The following is a 21584-nucleotide window of genomic DNA, read 5'->3' as shown; positions in this document are numbered from 1 at the left end:
TGGTGGTGGGATTGCTGTTGAAATATTGAACGTAATAAATTACTGGGAACAACTTTATAAAAATAAAACTAAATTAAAAACAGTTTAACATAGAAATTTCATAAAATTCAGCAATTCAGTACCTTAGGTGTGCACTCAAAAAAATTGAAATCAGGTACTCTTTCTATATAGGCAAACAAACCCATAGAGACCGAGGAAACAGGTTGAGAAGGGAATGAAAAGAAATGTTTACTGGGTACAAAATTGTATTTTGAGCAACATTTTGGAACATAGGGAGATATGGTGGTTCTATAATATTCCAAATAAGGGCCATTAAGCTGCACATTTCAAAATGGTTAATTTTCATTTACGTGAATTTTATCTTAGTTTTTTAAAAAAGTGAAGCTACTCAGAGAATGCAGTTATTAACAATCTCAATTTACACCCCCACCCCCACCCCACCCCATCGCCCTTCGGGACTTCAGTTCCTGGCTTCCTAACTCCTTAGGTCAATTCTCAGGTCATCCTTGCTCCCTTTGATCTAGAAATCTTGGTGGGTCAGAATAGCTTGTAGAAAACTGGCCAGGGGCGTTCTCATGACGTTAGTGTACACCAGGCCTGTTGCACGCTCTTACCCTGAAAAAAACGTTTGGGCAGGATGAGGGGGGGTGCAGGGGAGAAGCAGCGAAAAACCTAAATTCCAAGGAATGAGATTGTGCGTGAAGCAAAGGTGCTTCGGCCCTACGGTGCTGCCAGGACCCCGTTAGATTACAGATCGGGCCTCCACTCCATCGAAGGTCATTGCCCAGTCTGGTGTCGGGCGCTGCGGGCGGGCGGGTTTACTCGGTGCCCCAGGTCTTCAGTGTGCCGGGTGCCAGGCAGCGGCGGCTCCCGGTGGGGGCCCAAACTCCGGCAAGGGAACTGGGCTTTGCCGGCGGGGCGGGGCCGGCCCGGGGACCGGGCCAGATCGGGGGCGGGGCCCGGGTCCGGGGGCGGGGCCATCCCGGGGGCGGGGTCTGCGCCGGCGCGGGGTCCGGCCGGGCTCTCGGCCAGCCGCGTAAACACGGCCGGGGTGCCGCGGCGGAGCAGGTGAGCCACGGGCGGGGCTGGGGGCGCGCGCTCGGGTCCCCTGGGGGGTGCTGCGGAGGGACGGGGTGGAGCCGGGCCCCGCGAGCCGCCGGGGCCTGCCCTGCGCACGCCCCTCGCCACGGCCACCCGCGGTCCCTTCTCAGGCTCCCGGGTGGCGAGCCCTGCGCGCGCGGCGGTCCCGGCCCCTGCGGCCGGCGCGGGGGCGGAGAAGGGGAGGGCGCTGGGGGAACTGCGACTGGGGCCAGCCCGGAACTGGGGGATCGAAGGAGCGCGGGCTGCAGCCCCCAGGCCGCAGGCCTTGGCCGGCCGCTTGGGCCGCGTCCTCCGCTCCGCAGCAGCAGCCGCTGGCGTCCCTGCAGGGGGTGGGCACAGTGGGAGCTGTTAAAGGGCCAGGGCATTTAAAGGAACTGTGCACGTGGGTTTGGGTCACGTAGGGAGGTGGGTAGTGGATGTGTGTGTTTGGGGCGCTGGCGGGGAGAAGAGGGTCTTCCCTGCTGCCTGGGATTTCTTGGCATTCAGTTCTGGGGGTCTGCGTTGTACCGAACTGTGGGCACTGCCGCTAGATGCGGGGAGCCCCCACTCGAGGGCTTCTGGGGTATATGAGGATCAGGACTCCCAGGTCTAGGCCTGGAGCAGTTCGTTTCATTGTCGTGGTGTTTGGCAGTTTTCACTGGGCATCAGCTGCAGGGAGACTCCAGAATTACGCATTTGAAGCCAAAGGAGCTGGAAACAGAAGCCGACCTCCTCCCCAAGTTTTATTGGTGAGAAAATTTGGCCCACACAGTTCATGTGACTTTGTCCAAGGTCATCCAGGTAGGCTCTAGACAGAACCAGGCTTTGAACACTTGAGCACTTGGTCCCAGTCTCCAGGTGGGCGGCCCAGCCTTTCTGCCTTTGGATGAAATGCTCAGACATAGTGCTCATTCCCTTTCTAAGGTGGATTGTTGAAGTCTCTTAACCTGAGGGGCCTCCCTCCAGAACAGCTGGGGAGTCAGCTTCTCTCAGAATTGACAGCTTAGGGGGCTGCAGAGCCTTTCCCCAGGGCAGGAGAGAGCTTGGTTTCCCTGGGATTGCTCCTGCCATCTGCATGGCCCATTCTGTAGATATCTGAGCCTTCTGGCTTTCAGCAAGACCATTGGCAGTAATTAAAGGCTCTGGATAATCTGTTTCAGGTGTGTGAACCTCAGGTTTCCCCTCCCCCCCCACACACATACATTCCCCGGTTGATGGTGAAGGAGGGGTAGCAGCCCTTTCCTGAGTCCAGCTGGTGTTGGCATTTCAGCCAGCAGGCAGGGAAGCTCCTGTCTACTCTGGGCCTTGGATGGATGAGAAGGCAGGGATTAGAAGTGAGGTCTTGGTTCAGTGTTACTGAGGAGGGGGTGTGGGTGTCATTTCAGGGAGGATCTGGTCTCATTCAGGCTTGCTGAAATCTGCAGGAGGCTAGTGTGACAGGCCTGTGTCTGGGATGTGAATGACCTCTCCCTACGCATCAGAGGAAGTGGAGGATAAGGAAGAGCCTGGTGAGGGGCTGGAAGGCTCGTGCCAGCACCCTGCTCGGCTCCTCCCTGGCTGCCCAAGCCCGCTGCACACACACCATTTGCCAAGAGCCAGGTTTCTGCCAGCCTTAGCCGCTGGGCGATGGTAATAATGACTCCATGTGCTTTGTTTATGAGTTTGTCGTATACAACAATAAAAAAGCCAATTTGTACAGTGGTTATTGCAGTGATCTTAAGAGCTTCAGTACCGTTGAAGTAGTTCTCATTTTCACTCTCTCCAGAAGGGGAAACTGAGGTTCAGGAAGTGGAATAGTTTGACCTTGAAAGGGGTTTTGTGGCTGAGCACTGGAATTTGAGCCCGTCTGGTTTGGCTCTTTTGTCTTTCTGATTTAAAAAAAAATACTGCATTGGGGGGCCTTCCCCCATTCTTGAAATGTGTGTCTATGTATGTGTTTGTCTGTCTCTGGCTGGGTATGGGGTTTCACATGAAGGCTGTACTTGGAAAGTTGGGCCTGGTTTTCAGCTGTTGCTTTGACTTGGTCACTGTTTAGTTGGGGACTGGCAAGACATAATTGTTTCTGCAAGTATCTCCACCTGTTTGCAGACTGGAGCCGCTGGGGAGGGGCCTGGGAAGGGGGGCAGTGCTGGGGTCTCCCAGCCCCTCGGCTCCAGCCTGGTAGCAGCCATGTTGGTGTCTGGGTCTGGAGGGGGTGAGTCCACCACCGCTGAGGTTTGGGGGAGCATAGCTCAGGCTCAGTCCTCAGGGAAGACCAGAGGTCGGGAAGGGGCCTTGGTTTCCTCAGCTTCTTAGTTGCCAGGGCCCCTCATTCTCCTTGGTGGAAGGAAATGTATTCTTCTGGAGCAGGGAAGAAGAATGGGAAGGGGACTCGCTTTTCTGTCACTTAACCAGAAACTTAGCTGCTTGAAAAATAAAGAAATATAGGTTCATTTTAGAAAATTCAGGCAGTTGTTTATCTTTATTTCAAGCCATCACCTCCTAGCTCAGCGATAATCATTTGAGGGGATGTTGGGGGGGTTTGGACACCCTGGCTGTGTTCAACTCCTGGCTCTGTGCTTTAGGGGTTACTCCTGACAGTGCTCATGGGACCATATGTGGTGTTGGGGATCGAACTGAGATTGGCCACGGCAAGGTGAGCACCTGAGCGATAGCACAGCGGTAGGGCATTTGCCTTACAAGTGGCCAACATGGCCGACCTGAGTTCGATTCCTCCGCCCCTCTCGGAGAGCCCGGCAAGCTACCGAGAGTATTCGATATGCCAAACACAGTAACAACAAGTCTCATGACGGAGACGTTACTGGGCCCGCTCGAGCAAATCGATGAACAACGGGAGGACCGTGATACCGTGATAGCTCTTCAGCCTTGTGAGATAACTCAGCATGCATTTCTTTGCTGTGCTTCATGTACCTATTTCACTGTATGTACCTGTGTGTAAGTAGGTACACAAGGTGGGTCCAGTTCTTTCAACTATTAACATGTTAGAGGTAAGAAATTAGATGAAAGCTTGCCTCCTGTTTTTCCTTTCAATGTTAAGCATTCAGAATTTCCCTTTCATTGCATGGTCTGGTAAAAGCTGATTTGTTGGATGTGTTAAGTATTGGTGCAATTAGAGAGATATGCCCTCATAGACCTTACGGGGTGCCTGGGTGATGGAGGGTGGTCCCCTTCACAAGATCTTTGTGTTGGGTAGGGAACCTTGGCCATTTGAGCCTTCTCCATTTATTCTTGCTAGAGAGGGCTTCTGCTTCTGTAACTGAAAGTTGGGTGCCTACCAGCACCGCTCTCAGCCCTAGGGTGTGCCCTTCACTTAATAGAGTGTGCCCATCACCTATAAACTGTGCCCATGGCCTGCACGCCCCGTACTGGTGCTGAGTGGGAGTTGGATGTCTGCCGGTGGCCTGGGGGAGTGCGTGACTCAGGGTCTCAACTTGGGTGTCTGTGGGTTGCCCAGACTATAACTTCCGGGTCCCCTCCCACTGTGGCCCTGCTTCTGGCTTGTCTCCTTATTCGGGTACCCTCACAGCATCCCTCATTTTTCACAACCGTCTTGCAAGCTAGGCCTATTCTGCCCTTTACAGAAGAGGTAAGGGGCAGCACACAGCTCGTAAACAAGGCTCAGTAGGTTGTTCGAAGCCTTTGTCTGCTCATGTCACCTGGCTAAGTAATTCGAACCCTCCTTTTTGGACCATTGACTATGCTGCTCCTCACTAAAGCCGGGTGTGTGTGAGTTGTGGGGGGCCTCTCAGGCGGCCTGTGAGGGGCCTGGCCTGTGCGGAAAGCCTTCACAGCTTCTCTCTGCTGTCAGGGACACCGGCTGGGGGCGACAGGGAAGCAGCAAAGCTCTGGGAACTGCTGCAGATGCAGCCTCGGTGAATCTTCGCCTGTGTGCGTGGAGACTGTGGGGGCCCTCCCTGGAGCAGGCAGGCCCAGGGCCTGTGTGCGTGGAGACTGTGGGGGCCCTCCCTGGAGCAGGCAGGCCCAGGGCCTGTTTGACATCTGTGCCCCCCTCTGAGAGGGGCAGAGCCTTGTCGCTGTCAGGTGCAAGTGTTAGGTTTGCCACCACACCTCAATATCGACTTCCTACTTGGTCCATTGGCCTAAAAATTCAAGGCCAGAACCGTTGCATTTCCCAGAAAGGAAAAGAAGGTTGAGGAAATTGGGTCACCGGGTTTCCATCATAATTGCAGGAACTGCTGATGCGCGAGGCTGCTGCTGGCTGCAGGGGAAACTCTGGGTCAGACTCGCTGGGTTTGGCTAATTCAGCATTTCCAGCCTGTGCAGTGGATGAATGGGCGCAAGCCCAGGCTGCGTTGGATGTGCTGCTGCAGCCTAATCCCAAGCAGCTTGCAGCCACTGGGCCTTGTTCAGGGAAAGACTCTAGAAGAGTCTCGGGCCCTGGGCCCCTTCGCTAGCCTCTCACAGAGCCCTGTTGCCCCCGTCATTGCGGGAGCTGGTTGTTTTGTGTGGGATACTCTGACATCAGCAGCCGAGCAGTGGCAGGCCCCTCCCCCACCTGTTCATGAGTCAGCCATCTCCTCGGGAGGGGAGGGAGTTCTTGGCGTCACCAGCACCCTGGAGTGGACAAACATCTCCTGGGAGGCTCTTGATGTGCAAACATATGAATGGTGATTTTTTTTCCCTGTAAGGATTAGACTTGCCCAGAGGCCTCTCTCTCTCCAGCCTCAGGCCTGGCAGGGCTGACTCTTGTCGTTCAGAGGGAAAGCAGAGGGTGTCCATGCCAGCTGCTCAGTTTTCCTTAAGATATCAGCTGCTCAAAAGAGCAGCAGTGCCCATGGCTACCCACAAGACCAATGTGAGGGTCAGGGGACACAGAGGTGGCATCAAATCTGTCTACATGTTGATACGTGGTTTCCCTTTACTAAATGACAGGAGGGGCTGCAGAGATCGTTCCGGGGTTAAGGTGCAAATGGATTGATCCTTGGCACCTCATGGCTCTCAGAGCATTGCTGAGTGCAAATCTAGGGCCTCCACCCCCACCTTCGCAGCACCACCAGGATGGCCCTGGAAATTTTGGGCTCTGCAGGCCTGACCATCCTCAGGCTCTAGCAGCCATGGACTGAGCAGGTAGGCCAAGAATTGCCACTAAAGGGAGTGACCACAATTTTTATTTATTTATTTATTTATTTATTTATTTATTTATTGTGTCACACCTGGTGATGCTCGGGGTTACTTCTGCCTCTGCACTCAGGAATTAGTCTTGGCGGTGTTTGGGGATCATATGGGATGCTGGGGATTGAACCCAGGTCAGCCGCATACAAGGCACACAACCCTATCCACTGTGCTATTGCTCCAGCCCCACACATTTCAAAAATTAAGTGAAAATGACAGTGGTGCCATCTCTCTGGGGGATCCATTCCCAGACCTCTCCCCGCAACAGGATGTCTGAAAGGTAACTGGCTACCACTACACCCTGTAGGTCCTGGTTTTCCTACCATGCAGGCCTGTGAAGAAGTTCGGGAAGCGCCACATTAAGGCCATCCCAGGAGCAGCAAATGATGAAGTAGAACAGCTGAAGCCATAAATGGAAACAAGTTTTGTGATGGTGGCCTCTCAAAATATGCAGTGTTTCACTCTACAGGTGGCTGCAACGTTGAAAAGTGAAGTCTGGGTCAGTGGGGGTGGCTCTAATAGCATTAATCTACAGGCACAGAATCGCCCACAGTCCTGCCATCCAACAATCTCCATTTTTTTGTTTGTTTGTTTGGGGATCACACCTGCTGTACTATGGCTCCAGTACAGTAAGTACTGTTTTGTTTGTTTTGGGACCACGCCTGGTGGTGCTCAGGGGTTACTCCTGGCTCTGTGCTTAGGAATTGTTCCTGGTGGGGCTTGGGGGACCATCTGAGGTGCTGGGGATCAAAGCCTGTTTACTGCGTGGAAGGTGAACGCCCTACCTGCTGTACTATCGCTCTACCTCCTTCCCCGTAAGTAACTTTTTAATGTGTGGGGTTTTTTGGTTTCTTTTTTGTGGTGGGGAGACGCTCTTCTGCAGCACTCAGCATTACTCAGACTCCACACTGTGGGCCTGATGGCCTGGGTGCTGCTCAGCAGTAGAGGGATGGGGGGAGGGGCTACTGGAGTGGGGCTACTGGAGTGGAACTCTGGACTCAGATTTGGGGGTATGTGCTTCAACTCTTTGAGCTGCCCTGACCCTTTCATTTTAAATACCCCCACCCCATTTGAAATATTTTGTTGTGTAAGTATGTATGGGCTGGAGAGATTGCACAGCGGTAGGGTGTTTGCCTTGCACGCAGCCAACATGGCTGACCCGAGTTCGATTCCTCCGCCCCTCTCGGAGAGCCCGGCAAGCTACCGAGAGTATCTCGCCCTCACGGCAGAGCCTGGCAAGCTCCCCGTGACGTATTCGATATGCCAAACACAGTAAAAACAAAGTCTCTAATGGAGACGTTACTGGGCCCTCTGGAGAAAATCGATGAACAACGGGAGGACCTTACCTTAGGGCCTTATAAGTATGTATATATAGCTAGTTCTCCGTGTGCACACATTTTTTAAATAAAATTCTGGTGATTATGTAGGTGAAGGTTTCTGTTAAGTTCAACACCCAGTTGTATAAAATACACTGAAATAAAATTTTAACAGGCCCCATCAGATGCATATATTCAAAGTCAGGTGTTCCCATCATTTTTTCACAATTCTAATTGTAGTAAACATGTTTTTTTAATGTAAATCTAATAATTTTCTGAGGACAAATGCCAAGAAGTAGCATTTCAGGCTTTTTCCAAGCTTCAGCATTTGCCTGCCTTCAGAAAGATGTGCCTGAGACCCAGGTTCCGCCCTTCCTCCAGGGACAGTGCTCAGCTGCCCAGAGAGCTCACTTCTCTCCCTGCTTGTTTCTTGGCCTTCTCCGAGGCCCTCTGATCAGACAACGTTTCTTCTTCACCCCCGTTTGGCAGACAGGTAGGGCTGGGTAGGGGGAACCTGTGCACAGGCCCAGGCTGCGGGAAACTGGATGGTAACCAGACACTTGTAGGGCAGAGCTGGGGGCCCAGCCTGGGGCATTTGATTACAGGGCAGGACAGCCTCAGGATAGCCTCCCTTCAGCAGAGAAGTGCCCAGGGACTGGGTCCCAGTGTGGGCCCTTAGGCCTTCGGCAGGACACAGAGCGCTGGGACCTGCCTTTTTATGCAGCAACTTAGCACAGTGCTAGTGAGGAGCTGGACTATTTTGGGTACGAGGATAAAGTTGAACCTGTCACCTTTTATTTTTTCCTCCAAATTTTTATTTTAGGCAATGTGATTTATTATATATATATGATTTAATATGATTTATTATATATATGTATTTTTTTGTTTTGGCGATGCACAGGGGTTACTCCTGGCTCTGCACTCAGCTCATATGGGATGCTGGGAATTGAACCTGGGTCAACCATGTGCAAGGCAAACGCCCTACCCACTGTGCTATCGCTCCAACCCAATTTATTATATTTTTAATGTTGGGATTTCATACCTTCAGTGATCCAGCACCACAGCCAAACCCCAGACCCCTTCCTGCACTCTGCTAAACTCAGTTCCACAGACCTCTTCTCAGGCTCTATCCATTGCCTTTGGCCATTTGCTTGCAGTGTTTCTTTTTCTTCCACACCTGAGAGGTCATTTTGCATCTGTCTGTGACCTTTGGGCCAACATCACTTTGCATGGTTCCCTAGATCCATGATTCCCTAGATCCATCCATGTAGCAACAAATTGCATGATTTTATCTTTTCTTTTAGCTGAGTAGTATTCCATTGTGTATATATACACACCACCATTTCTCTATCCAGCAGTCTGTTCTTGGACACGTGGGTTGTTTCCAGATTTTGTCAGTTGTGAATAGGACAATAGACATAGGAGCACATATGTCTTTCCTGAATAGAGTTTTTAGGTAGATACCCAGAAGTGGAATTGCTGGATCATATGGGAGCTCTGTTCTTAGTGTTTTAGAAGTGTTCCATGTTTTTTTTTTTTTTTTCCAGAAAATTCAACCGGTTGATATTCCAACCAGCTATGGGTCAGGCTTCCTTCCCCCCCCCCCCCCCCCCACATCCAAACTTACACTGAGTTTTGTTTGTGCTTCTCCATGTTTGCCAGTCTCACTGGTGGAGATAATATCTCATTGTTGTTTGATTTGCATTTCCCTAGTGGATAGAGAGGCAGGGCACTTTTTCTTCTGCATCTTAGCCATATATGTGTCTCCTTTGAGGAAAGTTCTGTTCATCTCTTCTCTCTATTTTGTGATGGGGCTGGTTTTTTCTTGTTAAATTTTATAAGTACTTTATATATGTTGGAATATTAACCCTTTGTCAGGTAAATGATAAGCAAACCTTCCTTCCAGTCTGTGGGGAGTCTTTCATTTCTAGTCATTGTATCTTTCACAGTACAGAAGCTTCTTCATTTGATGCAGTCCCATTTGTTTATCTTTGCCTCCTTTTGCTTGGCATTGAAAAATCCATCGTCATGGAAGTGAATCCCTTGCTTTTTAAGCCTTTTTCCTCATCTGTAAAGGGCAAGGAAGAGTAGGGTCTAATTTCTCAAGTAATTGTGTTTGGTGCTTCCTTGAGGCTTAACAGGTGATTCTCTTCCCCTCCTTCCTTTTGGGGGACTGGGCTCAGGGACCAGTCCACTTTAAGAAATAGAGCAAAGACCCCCGCCCAGATCCTTCACATTCATCTAGTCCAGTGCTGTGATGGGGACCCTGCTTTGACAGTCAAACCCATCCCTCCTTGGTCCTCCTCAGCTGCACCTCCTCCTTGCTCTGCTTTGCCTCTTTGGAGCTGAGGTCATCCTGGTATCATTTTCTTGTGCACCACTTCAGAGAAGGCTTTAGAGGAATGTTTAAATGTTAAGTGCCCAGGGAGCGTCTGCTCTCTAGTGAGGAGGCTTTGTCTTTGCATTATTGTTGGTGGGTGGAAACAGGCTTCATGCTTTCCAGATGCTTCGCCTGCTGTCCAAGGAGGCACTGTGAAAGGGATTCAGCCCTCCTTTGAGACATAGGGGAAACTGAGGGAGACGGAGGCACTCTGCAGGCACAGGGCCAGTGATGGCAGAATGGATGGATTTTGGAGGCTGAACCCCAGCTTGGTTCTGCCCCTCTGCTTTTCTGACCCCACCATTCCTACCACTCTCTTTCTCCTTTTAAAAGGAACCCAATCCTGTGTGCCTACTTGGTATCTTGGCAACTCGGAGAGGAGCAGCTGATGGGGCTCAGGAAGGGCACCCTAAAATTGAAGGGCTCCTGATAGCTCCTGGGAAGAGCAAAGGGAGTGGAGTAACCATGGAATCATGCATACCCAACCCAAAAGTACATGTTGAAAGACAAGGGATAGGAGACCCCTGGGAGTTTCCTGCTCCCACTGAAGGAACTACAGGATCAGGATTCAGGGGGTGATGAGGACCCACTCTTGGTTGGGCATTGCTCTCGCGATAAGAACAGTTTCAGGGTTGTCAGTGCGGCTGTTGAGGTCCAGCAGGACTGAGTAAGTGCTGGAGACTTTGTGGTCTCCTTATTGCTGCCACAGTGGGAGGAAGTGGGCAAGTGGGCTGCACTTCCGGGTCCTTTTCCCTCAGGCTCCATGCTGTGCTCTGCTGAGCACATCCGTCCTCAGACCCTTTGCTGAGCCTGTCTAAGCATCCCAGCATGCACCCCACCTGAGAATGTGTTCCACTGGGACATTGCAGCCCGCTCACTGTTCACAGCCCTTTCCTGTTCAGAAACCATCACCACACACACACACACTCACACACTCACACACACACACACACACATACACACACCCTGAACCCCTCTTCTCCGCAGCAGCCCGCTCACTGTGTACACACACACACACACCCTGAGCCCCTAGGACCCCCACATCAGCCAGGGCAAGGAGCTCAGTGGGAGCAGGTCCTTTACCTCACACTTGTTTTCTTTTTCTTTTAGGGCCACATCCGCTGGGCTCAGGGCTCACTGGCATCTCTGCACTCTAGGATCACTCCTGGTGGGCCGGTGCCTGGGGCCGGGTCGGTGCCTTTGGCTGGGTCGGGAGGTGGGTGAGATCGGCTGTGTTCAAGGCAGGCTCCCTCACTGCTGTATTCTCTCTCCAGCCCGCACTCAAGCCTCACCACCTTCACTCTCCCTGGCGAGGTATTGAAAGCATGGTGCAACTTTTACTGGGCAGGATGGAGACCTCTCCTGCCCACCGCTGATGGGCACCCCCCTCTTCACCTCTCCTGGCCCTGGCTTCCTCATGTCCTGCCACAGCTGGGAGCACAAACCCTGTGGACTCAACTCTGAGTAAAAATCACATCTATCCTGGGGCTAGTGGGAAGGTCACCCAGCTTTCAGTAGGACAGCTTGCGATGTCTGTCTCGGGGGGCCCTGAGCTCATGCTTTTGGGCCCCCACTGGGCAGGTGGTGGTAGAACAGGCCCTGGTGGGAGATGAGCTATCCTCCCACTTGGTGGCACCTGTCTCCCACTGGAATTGTCTGAAGCACTTCCAGCCCCTTTGGGGAGATCCAGCTTCTGTATACACACACTGTTAGGTCAGCGCAGCCATCTTGGGAGCTTCCCCTCTGTCTGCCCTGGTGCTGTGGTCTTCCCCAGGTGCTGCTTTTCCACTGTGTGTGTGTGAAAGGTTACACGCACTCACACATACACACAGCACATATTCACACACCACATACACACTGATAAAACACATTCTCACACCACACACACATCACAGACATACACATACTCCCATTTATACTCACCACACACAGCACACACATTCACATTTACCACACACATAAAAACACACACACTGCACACAGTCTCACAAACCACATACTCTTACAATGTGCATTCATACATCACACACACCACACTCATTCCCACACCACATACATTCTCACACATCACACACATACATTCACACCCCACACGCACGTAAACATTCACCCTTACTACACATACTCTCAAAACAAACCATTCACATACCACATACACCACACGCATATCAACTCACAGCACATACACGGCACACACACATTCTCACACACTGCACATACACCACACATATACACATTCATAATCACATACTGCACACATTCACACTCATACACCACATTCATACCATTCACATATACTCATTCACACACACCATGCACATACCACTCACATCACACACATCTACACCACCCACACCACATACATTCATACATATTTACACATACACTCACACCACGTGAATACCACACACATGCACATTCTGCATGCATCATACCACACACACACACTCTCTCTCTCTCTTTCTCTCTCTCTCTCTCTCTCTCAATCCTTCCCACACACCCTCCTTTTTTGTTGCTGTTTTTAGGCCAAGTGTGGCCTAAATGCTCAGTGCTTACCCCTAATTCTGAGCTCAGGCACCACTTTTGGTGGGCTCTGGGGACCATGTGGGGTGCCAGGGATCAAACTTGGGTTCGAGGTGTGCAAAGCCAAGGCCTTACCTGCTTTACTAGAGCTCTGACCTGACCCCCACACCCTTTTTATTTTTTTAAATTAGTGAATCACCGTGGGGTACAGTTACAAACTTATGAACTTTCGTGTTTGCATTACAGTCATACAATGATCATTTACCCATCCCTCCACCAGTGTCCATTTTCCCCGACCAATGTTCCGAGCATTCCTCCCACCACTCCCACCCCATCCCCCACCACCTCACCCTGGCTCAGCACCAGGGAATTTCCTCTTATTCTCTCTCCTTTGGGTGTTGGTCCACACTTTTTTAACTGCCACTTATGTAGCTCTTTTTTTGTGTGTGTGTCCTAGACCTGAGCACTCACTGCTTTCTCCCATCCACATTGTTATTGGGGTCACACCAACCACAGATGACCCCGTGTCTCCTGGGTCTATGCTAGACCCAGTGCCTCTCAGGCCTGGCTGTGCGTGAGCCCGTAAGTGTCCTGGGCTGCGCTACCACTCGCGCTGTCTCGCCTCCTCTTGCACCTGCTCGTGCACAACAGGCCTCTGACGAGATTCAGAGTCTTTCCAGTCACCCCTTTCTGCTCTGCTGTCAGTGTCCTTTGGTTTCACCCCCAGACCCAAGCATCTCTGAACCCCGTCTGGCTTCCATCCCCTTCCTCGAGTCCTTACTGCCGTCTCTTTTGCCAGGTCCCATTCAGACCCACTGCTACCTGCAGGGGCTCCCCTCCCTTTCTTTATCGTCTGTCCAGACAGAGGTTTCCATAGATTTGCTCCCATCTGCCACCTCTGATCTCAGGGGCCCATGTCCACCTCCTTTATTGTGGCCCATGGACCTATTTATGTGCCAGGTTCTATGCAGACATTTATGTCCTCTGTCGCTCTCTCCCCAGTGGTAACTTACATCTGCCTCCCTCAGATTGCGGTCCTCCTCAGAAGGGAATGTTTCCAAGGTCTGAGATTCAGGCCCTCCACACTCCCCATGTCTTTTAGATCTCATCTGTTGTGTTTATTTTGTGGCTTTTTTTTTTTGTTGTTGTTGATTTTATAGGACAAGGTGTTTCTGACTGACAGTCTTGTCCCCAGGGCCCAGTATGGTCACTGGGCCTTTACCTCTGGCTCCAAAGATGTGCGTGGAACGAAGGAAGGATGCATGTGGCATGCGTGGCTTCATCTCTCAGGCGAGACCCTCTCAGCCAAGCAGGCGGGCAGAAGTTTCTGCGCAGCTGGGACCTGTGTCCAGACCCTCATTGGGCTTCTAGCCACCCACTTCACCCTCTCGGCCTTGGCCTCTGCTTCGCAAGCTGATGTCTCTGTGCTTTTGTCTCCCAGGCCCTTCCTGAGGTAGGGCCATGCTCACATTCATGGCCTCTGACAGCGAGGACGACGTGGGTGACGAGCGGACGTCCCTGATGTCGGCTGAGAGCCCCACAGCGCGTGGCTTCCAGGAGGACAGGCAGGGCCTGGAGGATGGCGAGAACCCTGCCCAGTGGGTAGGTCCCCACGGAACCAGCCCCAGGTGGTGGGGGGATGTTGTCCCCCAGGGGAGGGAGTCAGCAGATGTGCGAGGAGGGATGGAAAGGTGAGACCTGACCTGCAGGTGCCCTTCTGCTTTTTTTTGGGGGGGGGTATGTGGGAGTGGGGACGTGCTCAAGGCTTACTCCTGGCTCTGTGCTCAGGAATCACTTCTGGTGGGCTCAGGGAACCATATGGGTTGCTGGGGATCGAACCCGGTTGGCCGCATGCAAGGCAAGCACCTAGCCCACTTCCTACCACTCTTGCCCCTCTTCTTATTCATGTTTGACTTGGGGTTTGGGAATAAACTACCCAGGTCTGTGTGGTTTAGAAACAGCAGGAGTTTCTAAACTTGTTGTTTTGGAGGCTGGGAAAGAGGGAGCGTCCCAAGCCCAGGAAGACCTGCTCTAAGCCCGGGGCTGCTCTAAGCACACGCTCTTCTCTCTGTGCGTCCTGTGGGAGGAGGGATGGATTGTTCCCCCAGGCTCGCTCATATACAGGGCCCCAGGATTCCCACCCGTGGGGTCCCACCTTCAAGGCCTGCTACTACTGCTTTGGGGGATAGGTTTCACCCTGTGAATTTAGGGGGTGGACTCACAGATGTTCCATCCACAGCATGGGGTCGAGTTCATCTCTGCTGCTCACAGGGCAGATTAGACTGTTATGAAGTTATGTTATGAAGTAATCTCGCCTTGCCCTCCCCATCTTTGTGAACAGCACCTGCATTTACCTGAATCCCGTTCTGTTTTGTTTGTTTTTATTTGAAAGGCCTTTCTGCATGGATTCTTTTCTGATTCCAGTCAGCTTCAGTCACCTTGTTGAGTGTTCATTTTCTGTCCCACTGGGTGCTCTGAGCTAACTCTCACCAGCCTCAAAGCCTGAGCTGAACCTTTTTCTGGGAGTGCTTCACCCTGATCTCACCTGATAGGGAGGCACTGGTGAATTTCAGTTTCTGTCAGAGATTTGTTTTTCTTTCCTTTTCACTTAAATGTCTAAATTGGATTTCTCTTTTGCAAAAAAACTAAAATGCTGAAACCTCACAGCCATCTAGAATTTTTACTTCATTTCGCTTTTTCTCTGGATCTTAAATCTAGTTTATAAGGTAGCTAATGATCCAGAGTTGCCACAATTCCAAAGACAGAGGATCTTGATGCAGGTTTGTGTCTGCTCATTGTCCTCCCCCACCTCCCTGTCACCAGGATCCCCCCTCATAGACTCATGGTCAGACCCACTGGTTCAGAGCTGCAAATGTCACATGCTTGGTTTTGGAAGTGGGCAGCGGGGGGTGGGGGGGGGTGGGAGGTGGGGACTGACATTTTAGAGCAGTATCTTCCTTTACAAATTCCACCCCATAACCATGGTCAGAATTCACTGGTTTGTACTCTAGTTTGTGATTTGCAGGGCAGAGGTGTTAATCTCTGATTTCCAACTGTCACCTGCACGGCAAAGCCTGGCAAGCTACCCGCGATGTAATCTATACGCCAAAAACAGTAACAACAAGTCTCACAATTTGTTGTGAGATGTTACTGGTGCCCGCTCGAGCAAATCGATGAACAATGAGAGGACAGTGCTACAGTGCTACCTGGCCCATCTCCAGTTGAGTCATTGTGGCCAGGTGAACAGAACTGAGTGGCATCCCCAGTCCCTGGATTGAGGGGAGTGAGGTTTTTTGATCTGCTCCTTTTTAGCTGGTAGGCCTACCAGCAGAAGCCGTGGCCTCCCTTGCCACCTCTGCCATGGTTGATGCCAGCCCATGCCTCAGTCTCATAAACAGCTCCAAGGTCCGGCCCTCCCTTCTCTGAACTCCAGCCCCTACACCGCACCCCCGGGAGCACCTTTCACACCTCTCCTCTCCACTTCCTAGCACGAAGGCCTTTGGTGGGTGGGACTGGGGATGCTGTGCGCCCCTCATGGCGTGGTTTCCTACAGCGAGGTCAGGAGAGTGAGGAGGAGCAGGACGATGACCCCGACCACTACATCTACGGTGGCGTCCCTGGCCGTCCCCCAGGCATGGAGGAGGAGCTGACCCTCAAGTATGGGGCGAGGCATGTGATCATGCTCTTTGTGCCTGTCACCCTGTGCATGATCGTGGTGGTGGCCACCATCAAGTCTGTGCGCTTCTACACGGAGAAGAACGGGCAGCTGTGAGTCAGGGGCTGGGATAGGGTGGTGGAATGGGGGAGGCATGCTGGGGGTGGCAGTTATGAGTCAGGGGCCGGGCCGGGATGGAGTAGGGGGCAGCTTCCACTGCTCTTGGTGCCCTGATGTGGGGGTAAAGAGCAGGTGGGAGGGAATCCATGGCCTTCAGCCTGAGCACATGCCTCAGTCACTCCCTGACTCAGTTTGTTCATCTGAGAAGTGGGTTTGATCACAGGGGGCTTGGGGGAGATGAGGGAGTGAGACCCTGTCATATGCGGTGCTCTGCCAGGTTAGACATACTTTCCACACAGGGCGCTGAGCTGGGTGTCCCAAGCACCAGGCCTTGGGCACCTTGGTGACACAAGCTACCACATGACCCGAAGTAAGGCACTTCCTGTCTGGACCTCTGCACCCTCAAGTGCAAATCAAGATGACCAGGACAGATTTCTAGCTAGTGAGTGAGAGTTTACTAGTCAAAAGAAGGAGCAGGCTGAAGCAGCAGTGTAGGAAAAGGATAAGCTCCTTTGCCCTCCCCCACTGAGAGGTGGTCCAGGGGGCTTCATTTGTTTATTTGCAGGGGGTGGGTGGGAGCACCCCCCCCTCCAGACCTCCAGGTGGTACTCAGTTCACCTGGCTAGACCGTTCAGTGCTTGGGCTTGGTGGTACTGGGAAGCCCTCTGGTCACACTGGCATTGGCAGGGCCAGGGGAGAGGTGTGTGATGGGACACAGGACCTCACACACATCAGGCGTGTTCTCTGGCCCTTTGAGTTAGCTAGAGCATCACATTTGGGGTTTTTGTTGCTGTTTGTCTGGGGAGATGAGTAAGGCCCCCTCCCCCCCAGGCAGTGCTCAGGAGTGCTCAGCCTCAGGCCCTGGGCTCCCTTCCTACCGCTTTTCACCCTGAGGGCATGTGCTGCTCGGACCCTGCCGGGATTACCCAGGGACTGCAGGGGCCGTACCAGCAATGCCCGGGGAACCAGGTGGTGCCAACGGATTGAACTGGGCTCCACTCAGTACAAGGAAGGTGCCTTCACCCCTGACCTTCCTCTCAGGCCCAGCTGGGTCTGTGGGGATCAGGAGCATTGAGGGGATCAGAGCGCCCGCCCCATGGCACCCCCAGAGCAGTGACTCACCCCCAATCTCAGTAGCTGTTTGTGCAGCTTCGGGGCTGTAAGGCTGGAGGGATTGGCGGGGTAGAGGGTGAGGAGGTCCTGATGGCTGGCAGAAGGGTGGGTGGGTCACAGTTGGGAGCATGTGTGGGGCGGCAGGTGGGGATTGGGGGTGGGCAGGGCATGGAGGGTGGGAAGCATGGGCAGGTGCTGGGGGGGGGGAGGGATGGAGGCCAGCACGGCCGTCCAGGCCCTGCCCCTCAGTCGGCTGACTGGGGCGGAGGGCCGGGGGCAGGCGGGCGGGCGGGTGGGCCTGTTGGCTAGGACCAGTGCCTGAGCCAGACATGGGGGGTTCCCAGGGCGCCGCCATCCGCCGACCCCCAAGGCTCCCTCCGGGTGGGGAGACCTGCGCCGGCAGGAGGGGGTTCCGCAGCCCTGCCCTTCTCCCTCAGTATCTACACCCCATTCACCGAGGACACGCCCTCCGTGGGCCAGCGTCTGCTGAACTCTGTGCTCAACACCCTCATCATGATCAGCGTCATCGTGGTCATGACCATCTTCCTGGTCGTGCTCTACAAGTACCGCTGCTACAAGGTCAGCCCCGAGCCCCCGGCGCCGTGTCCCCGGGCTCTGGGGTTTGGGGCTCCCCCAGGCCTCTCCCCCTCCCTTGGCCCCCACCCCGGCGTGGCTGTCCAGTCCGCTTGCTTGCCCTCTCTGCTCCCACCCTGCAGTGCTCAGTGGTCACTTCTCTCGTGGCAAGTGGGTTTGCCTTTGTGGCTGCTGCCCTGAAGAAGAGAGGTGTTTCATTCCAGTCTCCCTTCGACCCAGACTCCCCCTCTGGGGTTATTCTCTTTTTTTTATTTTTCCATTTCCCTTTTGAGAGGAGCGGGCCACCCAGAGGCTATCGGGAGGTCTCCAGGTCCTGAGGGATCATCGCTGCAGAGCAGCTGGGGGTAGGGACCAGGGTGTCCGTCCCTTCTGGCGCGCCCACTTCAGAGACTTGTCTGTCCACATCGATGCTGCTGTCCCCTCAGCCTGATTGTTTCTGGCCAGCGTGGGCTTTGACGTGTTGCTCTGATTGGAAACCTTCCTTTCTCCCCAGGCTCGCCCGGTACATCTAGGGGGCAGGTAGCAGGAGGTGTGGAGGGGCTCCATCTGGAGAGACCCCGGGGCAGGTCTTCTGGGAGTGGCTGGTCTGGGACTCCCTGTGTGACCCTGTTCCTCACTGAGGTGGGAAACCTGAGGCTGGAGTGTGGGAAGCAGAGGAGAGCTGCTTGTCAGGGGCAGAGGGTTCCAGCTCAGGAGAGCAGGGGACACCTGAAGCTGGCGATAGGCCACCAGCGTGGGACTCAGTACTCAGCCATCACTCAGGAGCTTCATCCATGGCTCTGGGGTGCCTTCACTGCTGCTGCTCACCAGGTTCCCAGTGGCCCCTACTGGTGTGACTGAGGCCATCCTCAGGGCGGAGTTGACAGTGCTGGCACCTGTGCTGCAAAGGGACAGGTTTTGCATCAACTAAGCCAGACTCAGCCTTCACCCTCCTGTATTTGGCCAGAAGAGTGGGGGACAGGGAGTGAGGTGGGATGAGGGGGGAGGCGGGGCGGGGGAGGAGGGAGGCAACCTGTGCAGGAGGGAACACCCTGGGTTTTCTCTTTTTTTTTTTTTTTTTCGGTTGTTTTGGGGCCATCCACCCTTGACTGTGCTCAGGGCTTACTCCTGGCTCTGTGTGTAGGACTCCTGGCAGGACTTGGATCCATAAGGATACTGGGGATTGAACCCGGCTGGTAGAATGCAAGGCGAACGCCATTCCTACTATACTATCTCTCAGAGAGCTGCCCCAGGAACCACCGCACCCACCGCCTTGAATAGCCTCTTCTCTCCACTGCCAGGCGCGCCCTCTGAGCATGGGTCACCAACTGCTGAGATGGGCACTGGTTTCTGCGCCTGGGACCCCCACCCCCACAGTGTGTGTGTGGGCAGAACCTTACTTGGCTTTAGCTCAGGGTCTGGAGTCGGGCCTGGCATGTGGGAACTGTCAGCCTGCCCTGTCAGTGAGAGAGGGTCTGGGTGCCCGCACCCACACAGGTTCCCAACCTGGAGAGAGCCTGAGCCCCTCAGCCCTCCTTCCATGCAGAGTGGCTCCTCCCTGCATGCTGGGCTTGTGCCTAATGGGGGTTGAAGGCACAGCGCCCTTTGCTTCACCCGGTGCTCTGGGCCCAGGAACCTGGGATTTGGGGACACCTCGGAGTCACACTGCCTTTCTCTGTGCCCAGTTTATCCACGGGTGGCTGATCATGTCCTCACTGATGTTGCTGTTCCTCTTCACCTACATCTACCTCGGGTAAGTGGCGGCGTGATGGTGGTGGCGGTGAGGCAGTAATTCTCTGGGGCTGCTGGGACCAGGGGCCAGGTCCCGCTCCAGCTTTGCTGCTCCAGGAGCTACCCCCTGCTCCCACAGGGCCTCATTTTCAGTGTTCTGGACTGGGGGTGGGGGCTCTTGGGTAACCCGTGCTCCCTCTGGCTCTCTATTGAACACTCTGGCTGGGGCTGGCCTGAGGGAGGCCCTGGATTCCGGCGCTGGCTCTGCAAAGCAGAAGCAAAGCAGCAGCCCATTGCCCTCCGTCAGGCGAGAGGCTGTCGGTCCATGAGCCCCAGGCGCGTGGGAGATCCCTCCATAGAGATGTTCTAGGCTTTTCTGGGGTAGTGGTGGTTGTTTCTGAGGTTAGGCAACTGTGATCTTTGTAGCCCTGGATTGGGGGTGCCAGTCTGCCCCTAGACTCAAGAGGAAGAGAAGAAAGCCCCTTTCCAGAATTCTTTTTCCATGGACACAAGGGCTGTCCCAGCACACACACACACACACACACACACACACACACACACACACACACACACACACAGATAGATAGAGAGAGAGAGAGAGAATGCATGTATGTCTGTGTGTGTGTGTGTGTGAGAGAGAGAGAGAGAGAGACGCATTCATGTGTCCACGCAAATTAACCCAAAGGCAAAACTTTACCTTGCCCCCCACTAAAAGATTAAAAGATTTCAGGGGTTTATTATGGGGCTCATGGATGTGCAGGGTGGGAGTGTGTGAGTGCCTGGTACCAGTGGCGGGGGCTGCCCAGATTGGACTGACTTTTGAGGAAGATGGGGCGGGGGGGCTGACGGGCTCTTGATACATTCTCGGAGCTCCCACCCCCACAAGGCTGGGCTTTATTCCTGCAGGGAAGTGCTCAAGACCTACAATGTGGCCATGGACTACCCGACCCTCTTCCTGACCGTGTGGAACTTTGGGGCGGTGGGCATGGTGTGCATCCACTGGAAGGGCCCCCTGGTGCTGCAGCAGGCCTACCTCATCATGATCAGCGCGCTCATGGCCCTGGTGTTCATCAAGTACCTCCCCGAGTGGTCGGCCTGGGTCATCCTGGGAGCCATCTCTGTGTATGGTAGGTGGACAGTGGGGGTGGGGGTGGCTACGTCGAGGGGCAGGGGGGCATCCAGGCCTACCCAGTCCCTGCTGCCTGAGGTGGTTCTAGAACATTCTTCACCCTCCCCAAGGAAGCCAGGATGGGCTACATCTGAGCTTGGTCAGGGCTCTAGTTTCCACGCACCTGGGATCTCGGTGTTATGGGTTTGCTGACCCTAATGCCTGTTCATTGCACCCTCATTGAGGGCCCCAAGGTGCGCTGTTAAGTTTTTCTGCTCCTTGGAACCAGCCCCGGATTAGGGACAGACGTGACAAGTAGCCAGGGCCCCGTGAGGGTGTTACTCCCGATCTGTTACTTCCACCGGAAGGGTAAGGAAGATCAGCCTGTTGGTACTGTACTGGGAACTCATGGCTCTTCTTCCTTGGTCTCTGTCCTTTTCGACCAGGTCCTGCTCTGGGTTCCATCCTGTGCCCCCTCTGGAGAGGGCCGGAGGAGGAGGTGGGGTGGGAATGAAGACATATTAGCGGGCATTCAGTCCCAGGAGTTGGCCCTGTTGGCCTCTGAGGGAGGCTCAGGAATGACAGTTGGGGGCATTTGTTTTATTCTTTTTTTGAAGCACCATGGTTTACTGGTTGTTTGTTGCTTTTTTGGGTCACACCCAGCGATACTTGGGGGTTACTCAGCTTTGCACTCAGGAATCACTCCTGGCGCTGCTCAGGGGACCATATGGGATGCTGGGAATCAAACCCGGGTTGGCCATGTGCAAGGCAAACACCCTACCTGCTATACTATCGCTCCAGCTCCAGATTTACAGTATTTTAAACCTTATTTTTGTTTTGGGGCCACACCTA

General features: G+C 53.7%; 1 protein-coding gene across 2 annotated transcripts in view; it reads left to right on the top strand.

Moving 5' to 3' along the window:
* The first annotated feature begins 972 nt into the window (after positions 1-972).
* PSEN2 (presenilin 2) overlaps positions 973-21584 on the top strand; it is a 28426-nt gene continuing 7814 nt past the window's right edge. The window contains exons 1-6 of one of the 2 annotated variants that reach the window (XM_056131793.1): positions 973-1068; positions 13874-14034; positions 15986-16200; positions 17758-17899; positions 19579-19646; positions 20531-20751. In XM_056131793.1, coding sequence (XP_055987768.1) covers positions 13894-14034; positions 15986-16200; positions 17758-17899; positions 19579-19646; positions 20531-20751 — 787 coding nt within the window. In that variant the 5' untranslated portion in view covers positions 973-1068; positions 13874-13893. Of the gene's footprint in view, positions 1069-13873; positions 14035-15985; positions 16201-17664; positions 17900-19578; positions 19647-20530; positions 20752-21584 lie in introns of both variants that reach the window. The other variant, XM_056131785.1, reaches the window with a different exon arrangement.

This window comes from Sorex fumeus, unplaced genomic scaffold (genome assembly GCF_029834395.1).
Source record: "Sorex fumeus unplaced genomic scaffold, SorFum_2.1 ptg000007l, whole genome shotgun sequence".
Classification (NCBI taxonomy): domain Eukaryota; kingdom Metazoa; phylum Chordata; class Mammalia; order Eulipotyphla; family Soricidae; genus Sorex; species Sorex fumeus.
This window is presented reverse-complemented; position numbering and strand designations above follow the sequence as displayed.